This window comes from Chelmon rostratus, chromosome 23 (genome assembly GCF_017976325.1).
Source record: "Chelmon rostratus isolate fCheRos1 chromosome 23, fCheRos1.pri, whole genome shotgun sequence".
In the NCBI taxonomy this organism is placed as follows: domain Eukaryota; kingdom Metazoa; phylum Chordata; class Actinopteri; order Chaetodontiformes; family Chaetodontidae; genus Chelmon; species Chelmon rostratus.
Genome location: NC_055680.1, coordinates 18,319,608 through 18,337,010, shown reverse-complemented (window position 1 = coordinate 18,337,010; position 17,403 = coordinate 18,319,608). Strand labels below are relative to the sequence as shown.

General features: G+C 46.5%; 2 protein-coding genes across 2 annotated transcripts; both read right to left on the bottom strand.

Moving 5' to 3' along the window:
* Positions 1-2,447: 2,447 nt before the first annotated feature.
* LOC121626993 (Fc receptor-like protein 5) lies at positions 2,448-13,488 on the bottom strand. The gene is made up of 9 exons (XM_041965752.1): positions 13,412-13,488; positions 13,172-13,216; positions 12,647-12,916; positions 12,320-12,565; positions 11,990-12,106; positions 5,335-5,391; positions 4,653-4,721; positions 3,085-3,150; positions 2,448-2,533 (listed from the first exon to the last, which is right to left on the bottom strand). Exons 1-9 carry the CDS (start codon positions 13,440-13,442, stop codon positions 2,448-2,450), a joined length of 987 nt encoding a protein of 328 aa, XP_041821686.1. The 5' UTR covers positions 13,443-13,488.
* Positions 13,489-14,120: 632 nt separating this feature from the next.
* LOC121626350 (Fc receptor-like protein 5) lies at positions 14,121-16,827 on the bottom strand. Its single transcript, XM_041964817.1, has 5 exons — positions 16,751-16,827; positions 16,625-16,669; positions 16,100-16,369; positions 15,773-16,018; positions 14,121-14,506 (listed from the first exon to the last, which is right to left on the bottom strand). The coding sequence occupies exons 1-5, from the start codon at positions 16,779-16,781 to the stop codon at positions 14,376-14,378; spliced, it is 723 nt and encodes a 240-aa protein (XP_041820751.1). The 5' UTR covers positions 16,782-16,827; the 3' UTR covers positions 14,121-14,375.
* Between the last annotated feature and the right edge of the window lie 576 nt (positions 16,828-17,403).

Here is a 17,403-nt window from a genome sequence, read left to right as displayed (position 1 = left end):
GTAGCTTGGCAGCAGTCAGCACCGACAATGACAACATGATGAGACGTGTTTAAGTCTGAACAGTCTGCAGCAGCTCATCGTAGTCTTTGTCCTCCAGACAATCGGCCAGATGTTCCTTTGGGCTGACAGCTGCATGGCGAGAGTGACGTGTTTTGCGCTTTGTCTTTTTCCTGAACCATAATTGCCAAAGCAGAATGCTTCTGGACATTGTGTTCAATATATTCCTGTAAACTCCTCCTTGACTCGACGGTGATGAAATCGGAAACATACCAGTGTAAACCTCAGACTGAAAAAGCAGAACTAAAACTTTCCTCAGTGGGTCTGAGCTGATAACTGGGAATAAATGAAGAAGCTGATGAGAGGAAACGAGCACTTTCGGCTCGTATTATACTCTCAGACAGGACCAAGCTTCATAAACCCACAGTACAATACTTCAGCCCAAAAAGATTCATGAAGAGCTCATGTGATCACAACGTTATCGAATTACAAAGAAAGTTAATGCTTAAAGAATAAAAAAAAATAAACATTGCCTCATGCAGATCCATCTCAGCTATTAGATGTGTCTTCTTTCTGACGAGGGCAAAGAGGAAGAGAAAAACACTGAATCCAACATGTTTAAATCCTGGAAAGTCCTGTCTCAGTCTGTCACTGACATTCTTACATTCTTACATGCAGAATGAATTCAGCAACAGAAAACCTGACGGAAGGAATTCTTTGGATTCACAAAGATCACAAAGATCCATGTGATTCTGATCAGGATCTGCAAATTTGACTTTGTCTCAATGAAGTACTGTATGTCAAATACACACTATTAGAAAAGTGTGTTTAAAATATTCTGCTTTCGTTAGTTCATATATATATATATATATACACTACCTTTTATGCTTGTAATTATTAAAATTAAATGAGCTTAAAAGTCAGAGTCTGCTGTCAGTGTAAGATGAAGTGAAATCTGGTTTGACTTCCTGTGTTTTTATCTTTATCTTCATCTTTGTTTTTGTTATTTGACTCAGGGTTTGATCTGAACACCTGAGAACCAGGTGACCTAGAACAACCTGAGCAGAAAAAAACTCTAACTCTGCGTCAGCATTAACGAGGCTGTGTGCGATCTCATCTCATGGGAGGCACCTCCAGAAACAGTTTTACTTTCCGGAAAGAGAAATGCTTCCACTATGAAGGCCTTTTTGGTGTTTCAAATGTAGTCTTTAGGATTCTGAGGGTTTTTTTACTATCAAGGATAATTCAATTATCTGGTCGACATTGAAATATGACAATAAACAAAATTCAGGATTTTTTAACAAACTTTTTATTTGCATTTACAGCATGACGAACAACTCTCCAATCAGGTGGCAGCATTTTGCTGCACAATCAGTAAACTCCAGCATAACATGTGTTATCAGTGGTTTTCAGACAGTTCTGAGACAGGAAGCAGAGTCTGTTCAACTGTGCGACAAGCTTGCTAATGGACATTTAATGAGAATAGAAACAAGCACAGATAGCATGGTTTGGCAACATGTTAGCCGCAAACAGTTTGCGAGCTGTGAAGTCGCCTCTGGTTCATTTTTCCAACGGACTCGGAGCACATGTACGGTTTGGGTGAGCATGAAACTCTCTCGGTTGAATCACCAGTAACACCGATTTCTGGATCTTTGATTGACTGGTGGGCGACTCTGCCTGATTTAGTTTCCGTAGCGACAGCAGCCACGGCTCATGGGTGTTGCGGTACAAAGCCATGACAAAGGATGGATGTGGATGTGTTTCTTCGAGTCTCTTTCACGAAGGGAAACTCTGCCGCTCTCTGGTTCATCACAGAAAATGCTGCAGTTTGTCTACAGATTTTTTCCACCGCCCAACTTTTCTCAAATAAATTAAAAGCTGTTTAAATGAATCACACACGCCGCTTAAACCCCTTTCATTAATACAAGAACAGACGAATAACATGCTCAAAATCACACGGACACGCAGAAAATGGTGACATTTTGCATCACAGAACAAACACGAACACACACTTTGATACTTAGAACACGACCTTTAGACACTGTGACAGCAGTTTGTTCGTTTCTTAGCATCAGTAACCCTCAGAGAGCGCAGCGGCAGCAGCAGCGGCGGCAGCGGCAGCAGCACGAGGTCAGCAGTCGACCACAGCGAGCGTATTAAAAGCTGAAGACTTCTCAGATACCTGAGCAGACGGAACAAGCTGGTTTAACTGTTCCAGAAATAAGCAACACAGACGCTTTAATTACCCGACGAGCTCAGACGATCGCTGCGTCACCGTTAACCACATGTCTATAAATGCTTTAAACTTTCCATCATGTCTGCCCAGCTCTCTGAGATACCAGATAGAAATGTGTTCTTTCACATCACTTCGTACAGAAGTGTGAGCAGATTTGGGTCTGAAAGACTGCAAACCCTTTCTTTGCTTGTTACAACACTCAGTGTAGCTGAGCTCATATCGCGGTGCCGCTGTGTCGCTGTGTGAAGCAGCGAACTCGTCTCTTAAAGCTCCTCTTCCTGTCGGCGATCACTCGGCAACCTGTGAGACACACAGGAGGAACAGAACAAATGGAAATGTGTTCGCAAAACGTTCAGCATGTCAGTGAGAAAGTACGTAAAGGCGGTGAAAAACATTCAGCGCACTGCAGAAGTTATAAAAATGCCTGAAACTGCTTTTTAACAAGATTTGCTTCAAGACTTCCTGCGTTAAAATAAAGAAAACTAAGAAGAAGACATGAGGCCGTGAAGCGTGATTGGGTGATTTAACACATTTTGCCATTTTGTTATTTGTTGTTATTGTTACAGCTCAGTGGGGTCGTTTGAAATGATCATGAAGTTTAGACGAATGTTTTAGTGACGTTAAGCTGGAGTTTCAAACACAGGACTTTCACAGAGGAGGAGTTTGAAGCCAATAATCATCTTTGATTGATCTAAAGCCAGTACTGTCTTCAGTCTTACCAGCTGGACTCTGGAATAGAGGGAATCCTCCGTTAAAGGCGGGCTGGTACCTGTCCAGGAAACACATATCACTGTGATGCTGGACACTCATCATGATCAGTCAAACAGCTTTTAAATCACAATGAGTCTCACCCAGTTGTCGAGTTTCAACCTGGTCAAAGGTGTAGTAAACGGGCGCAGACATCAGTTCGTCCTCAGCTGACGGAGAGAGACGGTGTTAGCTCGTAAAGATGAGTTGGAATATCTGTTTGTTCCCTTTGAAGCTTGAATTCAAGCATCTGTCAGGACCAGTTTGATATTTTGAGAAATGTGTCAGTTATCTGAAAAGATCAGTTCTGACCAGCTTGGTCTTCACCAAACGGTGCGTGAATAAGACCCAGACCATAATCTTTTCCCAAACCAAGAGAAGAAGTTCTGTTTCCTAAACTGAGCCGACTACGATGGTTTCACAAAGTTAACCACAAGTTTATTATCGTTACTATGACGACGAAGGTCACCTGACTTTGTCCTTTCCTGCCCTTCCAACACGTGTAAAAATGTAAAATGCAGACGGCTCTAAATGAGGCGTAAAAAGCTGATGTGCTGTTTCTATTCATGAGGTCGTGTTGCTCTCACATCTGTCCGTTAGAAACTGTTGGCAGGAAGAAGTTATCGTATGTTAGCATAAAGGCTCTAAGCAGGGGAAGCAGCCTTCTTCTGTCCAGAGTTAACCCCTTAACGCCGATTGTTGCGAATTCGCATCCTCCCACTTTAATCCACGTTGCAGCCGAATCGCGCTGCATTCCTCTAAAGCCGGTTTGTGCATCTTCAACAGACACCTAGGAACCTTTGCAAGCACTGGTTTCTCGTCGGACCGGTCAAAGTGAAAGAACCCCTGTTCTAATTGTTGTTACGATGTCATGGTTGTAAGCCAATTTTGTGGCTGTTTTGATGAAATAAATTAATTTTGAATGGCTTTTATGATTTATTAATTTTGAAAAAAAAGTATTTTTATTGAATTAACGCCTGTTGTCGCTAATTTGCATCATACCTAAATTTATATCTATTGTATGTGCTACAGAACAATTAACAAACTCCTCTTAATTTAGGATCAATCTGAAAGCAAAAACACAAAAAAATTAATTTTTTAATATAATTCTAAATAAATTCAGGCGTCAAGGGGTTAATACATTTTATAGCTTGTCCAAAGTTGGCAAAAAAACCCACATATTGGTAATAAATAACACTTGTTTGTTTTAAACGCACAACAAGATTTTAAAAATGGTTAAAAACTGGACTGATCTGATCTCCAGTGTGTTGTGGCTTTGATTCACAGCTTTGTGAAGAACAATGTCAGTGTTTTCAAGTTTGAGCAAAGGGAGTGAGATCATGAGATCATTCGTCAGAGGAAACTAGTGGTCTTTGTAGGAGGTGGAGGAAAAGGTTGCAGGTCCACTATAGCTCTCAAATTAGAGCCACGTCATGACCCCCACTCGGCCTCGTCCTCTCTGTGGTTTGACTGGAGGAAGTTCACACAACCTTTTTCTGTCTGTGGCGCCGAGGTCGTACTTCTGCTCTCCCTCTGTTAGCATTCATGTGTGTGGTGGTGAGTTTATGAACCAAATGAGTTTGAGCTGTTTCGTCAAATTAAATATGACGATGCTGCTTTGGTCTGCAGGTGACATGACGGAGTAAAATTTAAACAGTTTCAGATGAAGTACCTTTCTTCTTCTTGTTTTTTCTCACGACAGCGTACGTCGCACCGTCTGCTGCCCGGGACTCTACAGACACTGGAAAAAAAGTTTTCTTTACACAAGTAGAAAATCATTCAATTAAAAATCAGAGAAAAATTAATGAGGAAATTCAGATTTTACTGGTTTATTTGTTGCTTGGTTTAAAAAGTCAAATTTATCTTTAAATGTGTTTGATTTTTTTACAGGTCATTGCATTTAAGATGTTAGTAACTTTGCACGTCACAAGAAACGTGCAACGTGCCTTTAAGTTCAAAGCTCCAGCTGATCCCGTCCCGCCCAGTGCGTTTCTCTATCACCACCTTTCATTTCATTTCTTCATCACTTTTCACTGAACTTCATCCAACCTGCTCCTGCCTCCACATGCTTCGAATTAGACTTGAGATATGGACATGGATATTTGTTGGTATATTTAAATTGAATGGGTTTAGCTTTTTACTGTATGTACTTTGGCTTTTTTAGGAGAATCTGGGGGTGTTGGGATGGCTGGGCCTGCATGTCTGAATGTATTTGCATTGTTTTGCTTCATAAACTGTATTTTATGTATATTCTGAACCCTTCTAATAAAATAAAATACTCTCAATACAAACATCCTAAAGAACGACAGCTTTACATTCCTACAACAGTATACTCATACATGTTGTGTTCTAACCTGTTCGCTTCTCATCTGAGCCTGCAGCAGGTGTTCGAGTGGACGGGTGGAGCTGTGCTGCAGTACACAGAAGGAAAAATAACAGCATCAATAACCAGGAGCATGTTAAAGACACCTCAAACAGTTTGCATCTGGAGAAAGATGACAATGTCCTCAAATACCGAGGGATATGGAAGGGTTTATTGATCTTCAGCTAAAGGTTCCCTGTGGACTTTCTGAACTTCTTTGGAGTGCTGTGCAGCTGGTTTTCTGTTGGGTTATCAGTGACAACCTCTGCACTGCACCGCTTCACCAAACAGTAACAGATTCGCTGGTTCAGACCACCCCCGGGCTGATTTCTGTTGGTTTTTGCCCCACACCTCATCAGTGGCCACATTGTTGTTGACCAACTCCTTCAATCCTTGATCTCACAGTAAAAGTAGTGTCACACCGCGGTGAGGTTTGTCCCGTCTTGGGTTTTTGTCTTGTTATTTCCTGTTTTTATTTTGTGAACCTAACTCTCCTCTCGTTTCAGAGCACTTGCCCTCCCTCATGTGTCACTGGTGCGTCCTCCTGATTACCTATTGTCTCCACCTGTTGCCTATTACCCTCCATGTGTTTAAATAGTCTGCGTCTCCCTTGTCCCGTGCCAGTGTGTTTTTCGTCAGATGGTCGTTTCACCCGTGCCCCCCAAGATCCACAGCCATAGTTCAAGTTGCCAAGTAAGCCTTTGATCCTCTTCGTGAGCGTTTTGTGTTTTGAAAATTTTCATAGTCTAGTTCTGAGTTTTTGAGTTCCTTAGTTATTTCCTTGTATAATCATAGTCCTCCTTGTGAGTGTTTTTTTGTTGTTCAGGTTTAGTAGTCTTTGTCCTAGATATTTCATAGTCCTCCTTGTGAGAGTTTTTCAGTTGTTTTAGCCTAATAGTCCAGTATCGAAATTACCTCGTAGCCTAATCATTATCCTCCTTGTGAGCGCTTTTTGTTTCATAATTTTCAGAGATAATTGTTGATAGTTTTGTTATTTTTCCTCCTTCTGGAGCGATTTCTGTTTTCTAAATTTTATAGCCTCGATCCCTCTCTTCAGAGCGTTTTGTGTTGTTTTTCTTATAGGTTAATTTGTTCCCTCATGTTCTGGCCACTACCTGGTCCAGGACGTGTCAATCTAGAATAAGTTTCATAGCCACTTGCTTTCACGTTCATCGAAGAGGTCACTGGTTGTTTTTGTGTGTACAATAAAAGCCTGTTACGTTGCCACTCTGCACCTGAGTCCTCTATTCAGTCCCGGCCTGACAGTACACACTGGCCAGTATGGACTCAGCAGAGACCGACCAGCTCACGGCCGCCATGCACGCCCAGGAAGCCCGTATCTCCCGTCAGGAGGAGTTTCAGGCGGTCATGGCTTCCCAACTCGGGCAACTCTCGTCCCAGGTGAGGGACTTGGTCGACCACCTGCGGCAAACCACCATGCCTCCTGCAGAGCCACAGCCTCCACCTCCCGCCACGGGTTCGGTGCAGCACGCTCCTTTCAGCGGAGCAGGTCCCAAGCTGGCACCACCGGAGCGTTATTCTGGAGAACCAGGACAGTGTAAGTCATTCCTTACAGACTGCTCCATCCATTTTGAACATTCTCCTCATACTTTTCCCACAGAGCGATCCAAGATCGCCTTTATGGTTTCGCACCTGACCGGGCGGGCAAGGACCTGGGCTATGGCGGAGTGGGATCGCGACTCACTTCTGTGTAACGCACTCAATGACTTTAAAGAGGCGTTGTTGAGGACATTCGATCCGGTGACAACCAGCAGGGAGAAGGCTCGTGAGTTGAGTGGACTGAAACAAGGCAAAAATTCTGTCTGCGACTACGCCATTCATTTCCGCACGCTGGCGGCAGAGAGTGGGTGGAATTCCACGGCGTTATACGACGTGTTTTTGAAAGGGCTGTCTTCATCCATCCAGGAGATGCTGGTTCCGCTGGACTTGCCTCCTGACTTGGATTCGCTCATCGCTCTGGCCATCCGCACCGACAACCGAATACAAGAGCTCAAGCATTGCCGAGGAAATCGGCTCACAGAGGAAAGACTCGCACGCGCTCCGGCACCGGTGTGGCTGGAACCCCGATCCTCGCTCCCAGACTCACATTTCCCCGCCTCCTCGAGTGGAGGTCCCGAACCCATGCATCTCGGCCGGGCGCGGTTAAACCCTGAGGAGCGCCGGCGTCGGCTGATGGAAGGTCGGTGCTTCTATTGCGGGGAGGCTGGTCATCTCATAGCCTCATGCCCCACCAAGAAACTTAAACCGGAGAGTGCGGTCGCGACGCCGGACCGATCTCCACGAGCCCTCACCCCGGTCAAGGTAATCCACCGTAACACCACCACTAGTCTCAAAGCGCTTATTGACTCAGGGGCCGATGAAAGTCTAATGTCCTGGGGTTTGGCCACCCAGCTGGGGTTAAAGTCCATGCCGTTGCCCACCCCTGTTCGGGCCCGGGCCCTAGACGGCAAAGAACTATTTTTTATCACGCACACCACTGAGCCACTGGAACTGCTTATAAGCGGGCACAAGGAATGTACTAACTTTCTCCTGTTCAGATCCACATCACAGACTCTGGTTCTCGGATATCCATGGCTATGCAGACACAACCCACACATAGACTGGAAAACTGGGGCTATAAGGGGGTGGGGGCATGACTGTAGCGATCACTGCGGGGTCAACACAGTTCAAGGAAATAACACGTCTGCCATTAACCATGTCTCTTTTCATGTCACCACAGACGCCGAGACCAACCTGACATCCGTGCCCGCATGCTACCACCACCTCCGTGAGGTATTCAGTAAGACCAAAGCTATGTCACTCCCTCCTCATAGACCATATGATTGCGCCATAAACCTCATCCCCGGCTCCACCATTCCCAAGGGCCGACTGTATTCGGTCTCCGGCCCTGAGAGAGCGGCCATGAATGAATACATTCAAACCTCTCTTAGGGCGGGTCTAATCCGCCCGTCATCCTCCCCGGCCGGGGCGGGGTTTTTCTTTGTGGCCAAGAAGGACGGATCCCTCAGACCCTGTATAGATTACAGCCCGTTAAATGACATAACCGTTAAGAATCGCTATCCACTTCCGCTCATGTCCACCGTCTTTGATCAGCTCCAACAGGCCAGAGTCTTTACTAAATTAGACCTGAGGAATGCTTATCATCTAGTTAGGATCAGGGAGGGTGACGAGTGGAAGACAGGGTTCAATACCCCCAGTGGCCACTATGAATATCTAGTTATGCCATTCGGTCTGACCAATGCCCCTGCTGTATTCCAAGCCATGATCAACGACGTTTTAAGAGATTTCATAGATCATTTTGTTTATGTTTACCTTGACGACATCCTTATTTATTCACCTGACATCGAGACACACAAGAAGCACGTCTCGGTCGTATTGCAGCGATTGCTAGATCACAAGCTCTATGTCAAAGCTGAAAAGAGTGAATTTCATGCCGAAACCATCTCTTTCCTGGGCTTCATCGTAGCCCCTGGGAAGATGCAGATGGACCCGGCGAAAGTAAGTGCGGTGACTGAATGGCCCACACCCGATAGCCGCAAGAAGGTTCAGCAATTCCTCGGATTTGCGAACTTCTATAGGCGGTTTATCAGGGGCTTCAGCGCTATAGCAGCTCCCCTGCATGCTCTCACCTCTCCCAAGGTGCGCTTCACCTGGACACCCGGAGCCGAGACCGCTTTCAGGAGGCTCAAGACTTGCTTCACCACAGCGCCGGTCCTCACTCTGCCGGACCCCCAGCGGCAATTCACGGTGGAGGTGGACGCCTCCAATGAGGGCATCGGGGCTGTGCTGTCCCAGCGCTCGGAGCAGGACGGAAAGATGCATCCTTGTGCGTTCCTGTCGCGGCGCCTATCCAAAGCAGAAAGGAACTATGACGTGGGCAACCGGGAGCTGCTGGCTGTAAAAGTGGCGCTGGAAGAATGGCGACACTGGCTGGAGGGGGCTGAGCACCCGTTCATAGTCTGGACAGATCATAAAAATCTGGAGTATATTCGCAAAGCCAAGAGATTAAACTCTCGCCAGGCCAGGTGGGCGCTGTTTTTTAACCGTTTTTCTTTTTCTCTCTCTTACAGGCCGGGGTCCCAGAACGTCAAACCCGATGCTCTGTCACGTCTCTATGACCCCGAGCCTGTTGCCAAGGAACCTGAGCCCATCCTTCCACGGACCTGTGTGGTAGGAGCGGTAACTTGGCAGATAGAAAAGGAGGTTAAGCAGGCAAATGGGGAGACCCCGCCACCTAGTGGGTGCCCAGATAATCGGTTGTTTGTCCCTCTCAATCTGCGCCCACAGGTGATCCACTGGGCTCACTCTTCGCTGCTTTCCTGCCATCCGGGAGTTCGGCGGACGATGTTCGCCATCTCGCGGAGGTTCTGGTGGCCGTCCATGGAGCCGGAGGTCCGGGAGTACGTTGAGGCGTGTTCGGTCTGTGCTAGAAACAAGCCATCCTCCGGGTCACGTACGGGTTTGTTGCAACCCCTGCCTATTCCCTCCAGACCGTGGTCCGACATATCCATGGACTTTGTCACAGGGCTTCCAGTCTCACAAGGTAATACCACAGTTCTCACCGTTGTCGACAGATTTTCTAAAATGACCCGGTTTATAGCTTTACCCAAGCTCCCCTCAGCCAAAGACACGGCTGAAATCATGATTAACAATGTGTTCAAAATTCACGGATTCCCAAAAGACATTGTTTCAGACCGGGGCCCTCAGTTTGTGTCACGGTTCTGGAGGGAATTCTGTCGGCTCATCGGGGCCAGAGCCAGCCTGACCTCGGGATACCACCCGGAGGCTAACGGCCAGACCGAGCGTCTCAACCAACAGCTGGAAACCGGCCTCCGGTGCCTGGTGTCCCAGAACCCCTCCACATGGAGCAAACACCTGGTCTGGGTGGAGTATGCCCACAACTCTTTACCCACGTCAGCCACAGGTTTTTCCCCATTCAAATGTGTATATGGTTATGAACCCCCATTATTCACAGACCAAGAACCCGAAGTCTCAGTCCCCTCCGCCCATGCCATGGTCCGCCGATGCCGCCGCATCTGGGCGGCGGCTCGCCAAGTGCTCATTCGCCAGGGGGACAGGACCAAGAAAGCAGCGGACCGCAAGAGACGCCCGGCACCTGCCTACCAACCCGGACAGAAGGTGTGGCTCTCGGCAAAGGATTTGCACCTTCGGGTCCCCTCGAAGAAACTGGCACCACGTTTTGTCGGACCATTCCCCGTCACTAAAGTCATCGGCCCGGCCGCTGTCCGTCTCCGCCTGCCACGCTCCCTCCGGGTCCACCCCACCTTCCATGTCAGCCAGGTTAAGCCTGCCAAGGAGAGCCCCATGGTCCCAACCCTCCCTCCCCCTCCTCCTCCGGAGATGCTGGATGGGGGGCTCGTGTATAAGGTGAATCGCCTGTTGGCGGTGCGCAACAGGGGCCGGGGTAAACAGTACCTCGTCGACTGGGAGGGTTACGGCCCGGAGGAAAGACAGTGGGTCCCCTCCCGTTTCATAGAGGACAAGACGCTCATTGCGGACTTTAATAGACGGCATCGTGACCAGCCTGGACCGTCTGGTAGCCGGTCCTAGAGGGGGGGGTTCTGTCACACCGCGGTGAGGTTTGTCCCGTCTTGGGTTTTTGTCTTGTTATTTCCTGTTTTTATTTTGTGAACCTAACTCTCCTCTCGTTTCAGAGCACTTGCCCTCCCTCATGTGTCACTGGTGCGTCCTCCTGATTACCTATTGTCTCCACCTGTTGCCTATTACCCTCCATGTGTTTAAATAGTCTGCGTCTCCCTTGTCCCGTGCCAGTGTGTTTTTCGTCAGATGGTCGTTTCACCCGTGCCCCCCAAGATCCACAGCCATAGTTCAAGTTGCCAAGTAAGCCTTTGATCCTCTTCGTGAGCGTTTTGTGTTTTGAAAATTTTCATAGTCTAGTTCTGAGTTTTTGAGTTCCTTAGTTATTTCCTTGTATAATCATAGTCCTCCTTGTGAGTGTTTTTTTGTTGTTCAGGTTTAGTAGTCTTTGTCCTAGATATTTCATAGTCCTCCTTGTGAGAGTTTTTCAGTTGTTTTAGCCTAATAGTCCAGTATCGAAATTACCTCGTAGCCTAATCATTATCCTCCTTGTGAGCGCTTTTTGTTTCATAATTTTCAGAGATAATTGTTGATAGTTTTGTTATTTTTCCTCCTTCTGGAGCGATTTCTGTTTTCTAAATTTTATAGCCTCGATCCCTCTCTTCAGAGCGTTTTGTGTTGTTTTTCTTATAGGTTAATTTGTTCCCTCATGTTCTGGCCACTACCTGGTCCAGGACGTGTCAATCTAGAATAAGTTTCATAGCCACTTGCTTTCACGTTCATCGAAGAGGTCACTGGTTGTTTTTGTGTGTACAATAAAAGCCTGTTACGTTGCCACTCTGCACCTGAGTCCTCTATTCAGTCCCGGCCTGACAAGTAGCGAAGATGTCGAGATGCCGTTCAGGGGAAGCGCACACAGAACGTGACGTGTTTGGAATAAACAGAAGCAGAACTGACGAGTAATCGATGGACAGACTGACGTCCATCCACAGACACTCACAGTGCATCAACACCTGCAGGCGCAGTGCAGCACAACAACAGCAAAGCAGTTTGAGATGTATCTGTACCTCTGTGCCAAGGACGCTTGCCAAGGTGAAGCAGCCCCACCACCAACAGCAGGACCGCCAGTAAAACAGCGACAGCCATCCATGGGGTGGGACTGGAAGAGACAGGTCTGGTCGGTGCTGAAAGTTTGGGAGAAATGAAGGTTGCAGCGCGACAAAACGTCAGACAAAGAGCCTCAGAAACACCTCGAAATTTTGTTGCACTTGTTCCACATGGTTAAATCAACCACTGAAGCCATGAATCTGACAGTATTTTAAGAGAGGGACCAACAAACACATTCAGCGACTTTACAGCAGTCAGGACATTTTATTTTGAACTCTTCATCGTCTCACCTCTGACGGTCAGCCAGCTCTGTGGTGATTCTCCACCATCAGAGAATCTGCACTTGTAGAGTCCTTCATCAGACGTGGAAACGCTGGGGATGATCATCCCTCCTGTAGAGCTGCTCCTGAGGAGGAGGCCGTCTTTATAGAAATCAGCTGTGCGGTTGGAGGAAGCCATCTTGTTTCTGCACAGCAGAGTCACAGCGTCTCCGTCCATCACAGGAAGGACAGGACTGTCCAGGATCACAGAACCATCTGAACAACGTTCATCTGATGTTATTTCATATCAAACTCATGATGAACTTCAACATTTTTGTTGACTGAATGAAAACATACTAGTGACAGTGATGTTGATGCTGTTGCTTCTCCTCCCCCCTCCAGCCTCACACCAGTACTCTCCACTGTCCTCTGTGTAAAGAATTTGAATGCTGCAGGAGAAACCTGTTGATGTCACCTGACTTGCAGTTTTGCATGAGCGAAGTTCCTCTTTTAACTTAAACACAACTTTCAGTCCAGTGGAGCCACTGAACGCCTCACAATGGAAAGTTAGAGACTCGTACTCAAAGAACTGCAGTTTGTTCGGGACGACATGAAGAGACACTGAATCTGAAACAAAGCAAGAGAAGAAGATTTGTTCTCAAATCACGTGTAAAATACTGGAATAAAGTTCAACAACAACAGAAGCAAACCAAAGCAAATGAAGGCAACAGCACTCCTGTTAAACTTTCATGAACAGTCAGTTCACCAAAACCACGACAGGAGATATTTCCCGACCTTCTTCATTAGTTTGATAATCTACCACAAACACTGTGTCCCTCAAAATAATCCATCAATATAACTGATCAACGAGCTGCTACTTACCAACTTCCTGATGGAGCGCATTCAGCAGGAATAACACATTCATCACTGCAGAGACAAAAGAACAGAGCTGAGCATCACGGAGACGCGTTTACAACATCTAGATGCTTTGTCAGATCCTAAAGCTACAAGATCTGCTCCTGAAGGTCAAATACAACACTTCAGCTGGAAGCCTTCACAGCCAGGAGCATCTTCATCTTCATCGTTTAGCTTGGATCGGGCGGAGACAGAGTCAGTACTCACACAGTCTGATGCAGAGAGCTGTGACGTCCATGTTGTCTCGCTGCTGACTGTCTGAGCATCAGGCTGAAGTGCAGTGAATGTGAGGAGGGGTCTGTCACAATGGTGATGCAACAGGTTTCTATAAATACATGCAGACAAACTGCAAAACACACTATCAGGACCACGACTTCCTCAAGCACTCAACACTCACGTTTGATTCAGAAGTCCTGCTCTGACCCCTGCAGCACATCATTCACAGGACAGGAAACACTTTTTCCCCAAAGAAACTTTATTTTGCATATTTCAATAAAACATGTTGAAAGTGTAAAAACATGCAGTCAGACGTACGTCATATGCACGATACGTTCATGATACAGTTTTAATCATTTCATTTTGTTGTGTCACGTGTGTGCACACACACCCACAGAGTCTATTCATAGAGGTGCAGAGACGCTGTGGTGTCCCTGCAGAGGGTCGCTCAGAGTTCTGGTCCAGGTGGATCATTAAATGTAGACGCTCATGACAAAAAGCTGCCGTTTGCAGACTGTCTCCGTTTGACTTGACTGTCACAGCATGATACATCTGCTTCCACAACATCAATCAACCAATCAATGAAGAGTACATGTTAGAACAACAAGAGATGCGATTAGCATCATTCTATCAAACAGACTGTGTTCACACATTTGTTTTCTTTTCTGAATTCTGTTATTGCAGATGCACAAATACAAAAACTGATCAGGTGTTAGCGCAATATGCACTGAATATAAATGTGACATGAGATTATTTATATACATGAGAGACAACGTGGATAAGAAAACATGCAAAGATACATAAGACGGATGTTGAAGCATGATGGGATATCGACTGCTTCACGATCTCAGCAACCAGCTTTAAGCACACTCGTCACTTTTTTTGTCATTCAGCTCGCTGTATTCTCTCTTGTGGCAGTCACATCTCCACCTGCGTGGACACCAGTTGCTGTTGTTCACCTCCGAGTTTCCCCGCAGTGAAGCTTTGCCAGCAGCAGCAGCAGCAGAGTCATCAGCACAAGCGGGAAAATGGTTCTGAAGATGAAGAGTTGACGATCTGACGAGGGACGAGTCTCTGTGTGATTTGCTGCAACAGAAAGCATCGACTGTAACGTCATGAGACAGCGTTGACACAGTGTGTCACATGTTGCCTTTTGTTAATCTTGACAGTCAATGAACATAAAATCATCTTTGCTAACTAGTTTCCCTGCAGATTGGCTGCATGAACTTTACGCTGCTTCAGCTTCTATAGCAGCTTGAAATTTTGTAATGGAGTTAAAAGGTTTCAACAGAATAAATGTTGGCGTGCTAGGTTTCTGCGAACTTCACGTTTCTTCACATTCAAGCTCAACGTTTCTTTATGTTTCAGTCTGCAGTGCACGTTGTGACAATGCTTTGGTAAAGCCTTCGCCAGCCTCCACCTGTCTGCGGATCGCTGACTTCCTGAGAGACAGGAAGCAACAGGTGAGGCTGAGGAAAATCACATCCAGCACCCAGACCTTCGGCACTGGAGCTCCCCAGGGATGTGAGCTCTCCCCCCTGCTCTTCTCCCTCTACACAAATGACAGGAACAGAAGAAGACAATAAAGCTAGATTCACCTATACTGATAATGTTAACTGCTGGATACCAATACTAACTGCTAAGATACTATCATGAAACAAACAAGAGGTCCAAAGCTGGTCCTCTGGTGCAGTCAGAACAACCTGGAGCTGAACATACTCACAACTGTGGAGATGACAGTGGACTTCAGGAGAAGCCCCTCAACACTCTCCCCTATCACCATCCTCAACAGCACCGTTTCCAAGGTGGAAACCTTCACGTTTCTGGGATCCACCATCTCCCAGGACCAAAGGTGGTCTTCAAACATGGCCTCAATCATCAAGGTCCAACAGAGGATTTACTTCCTGCATCGGTTCAGGAAGTTCAACCCGCCTCAACAGCTGCTGACCTAGTTGTACACATGAATAATCCTCTGTTCTGTACACACCCATCATTGTCTGGTTTGGGTCTGCCACCAGACAGGACGAGAACAGACTGCAGCGGACTATAAGGACAGCTGAGAAAATCTCTGGTGCCAACATGTCCTCATTCTGGACACACTTCCTGACTGAGGAAACGGGCAGGGAGTATCACAGCAGACCTTTCACATCCTGGACACAACCTGTTCCAACTTCTCCCCTCTGCCATCAAGGATGAGGAAGGCAGGAAGACAAGGAGAGGACGATAAAAATTTGTTGCTCAAAATACATTAAATTAATGAGGTTATATCTCCTACGAGTCCTGCTGAGCACCAAGCCATCAGGCTAAAAAACAAACTCTAACTTTAGTGTGTTGAACTCTTCATCGTCTCACCTCTGACGGTCAGCTGGCTCTGTGGTGATTCTCCACCATCAGAGGATCTGCACTTGTAGAGTCCTTCATCAGACGTGGAAACGCTGGGGATGATCATCCCTCCTGTAGAGCTGCTCCTGAGGAGGAGGCCGTCTTTATAGAAATCAGCTGAGCGGTTGGAGGAAGCCATCTTGTTTCTGCACAGCAGAGTCACAGCGTCTCCGTCCATCACAGGAAGGACAGGACTGTCCAGGATCACAGAACCATCTGAACAACGTTCATCTGATGTTATTTCATATCAAACTCATGATGAACTTCAACATTTTTGTTGACTGAATGAAAACATACTAGTGACAGTGATGTTGATGCTGTTGCTTCTCCTCCCCCCTCCAGCCTCACACCAGTACTCTCCACTGTCCTCTGGATAAAGACTGTAAATGCTGCAGGACAAACCTGTTGATGTCACCTGACTTGCAGTTTTGCATGAGCGAAGTTCCTCTTTTAGCTTAAACACAACTTTCAGTCCAGTGGAGCCACTGAACGCCTCACAATGGAAAGTTAGAGACTCGTACTCAAAGAACTGCAGTTTGTTCGGGACGACATGAAGAGACACTGAATCTGAAACAAAGCAAGAGAAGAAGATTTGTTCTCAAATCACGTGTAAAATACTGGAATAAAGTTCAACAACAACAGAAGCAAACCAAAGCAAATGAAGGCAACAGCACTCCTGTTAAACTTTCATGAACAGTCAGTTCACCAAAACCACGACAGGAGATATTTCCCGACCTTCTTCATTAGTTTGATTATCTACCACAAACACTGTGTCCCTCAAAATAATCCATCAATATAACTGATCAACGAGCCGCTACTTACCAACTTCCTGATGGAGCGCATTCAGCAGGAATAACACATTCATCACTGCAGAGACAAAAGAACAGAGCTGAGCATCACGGAGACACGTTTACAACATCTAGATGCTTTGTCAGAGTCAGTACTCACACAGTCTGATGCAGAGAGCTGTGACGTCCATGTTGTCTCGCTGCTGACTGTCTGAGCATCAGGCTGAAGTGCAGTGAATGTGAGGAGGGGTCTGCTCCGCTGTGGTTTCGCTCTGCTGTTGATGCAACACTAATTTTGTGCTTTAGACTGAAAATGTTTTCTCAGCGATGGTGGAAATAGCCTCAGTGGTTACATATCAGAGGGTGGAGCCAGAGAACACGGCAGACTTACGCATGGGAAGAACTCAGAGCTAGCAGCTCTGAGAGGCTGTGCTTCGGCACAGCGGGGGTTTGAGCTAAATGCTAATGTCTGCACGCTAACATGCCCACAGTGACAATGCTAACATGCTGATATTAAGCAGGTGTAATGATTACCACGTACACCATCCTAATTTAGCATGTTAGCATGTTAACAAATGATAATTAGAACTAAGGCTGATGGGAATATCTTCTGTTTTGCGTGATGATCTTTTGAGACTGTGGTGGAGAGGAGGACGCTGAATAAACTGCTATCCATCATGGACAATGATCAGCAGCCTCTCCATCACACAGTGGACAGACAGCGGAGCACCTTCTCCCACAGGCTGCTACAGCTCTGCTGTCGAAGGGACAGATACAGGAAATCTTTCCTGCCACATGCCATTACACTGTACG

What these genes read in the sequence shown, in the direction of transcription:
- LOC121626993 (XM_041965752.1), bottom strand. Translation starts at nt 13,442, where the DNA reads ATGGACGTCACAGCTCTCTGCATCAGACTGT. An exon ending in AAAAAACAAGAAGAAGAAAG is followed by an intron (nt 3,151 to 4,652) that starts GTACTTCATCTG and finishes TCTCTCCGTCAG; the next exon opens with CTGAGGACGAACTGATGTCT. An exon ending in GGTTGAAACTCGACAACTGG is followed by an intron (nt 2,534 to 3,084) that starts GTGAGACTCATT and finishes TGTGTCTCACAG; the next exon opens with GTTGCCGAGTGATCGCCGAC.
- LOC121626350 (XM_041964817.1), bottom strand. Translation starts at nt 16,781, where the DNA reads ATGGACGTCACAGCTCTCTGCATCAGACTGT. An exon ending in AGCTCTCTGCATCAGACTGT is followed by an intron (nt 16,670 to 16,750) that starts GTGAGTACTGAC and finishes TTGTCTCTGCAG; the next exon opens with TGATGAATGTGTTATTCCTG. An exon ending in GAGCCAGCTGACCGTCAGAG is followed by an intron (nt 14,507 to 15,772) that starts GTGAGACGATGA and finishes TTTCTGTTGCAG; the next exon opens with CAAATCACACAGAGACTCGT.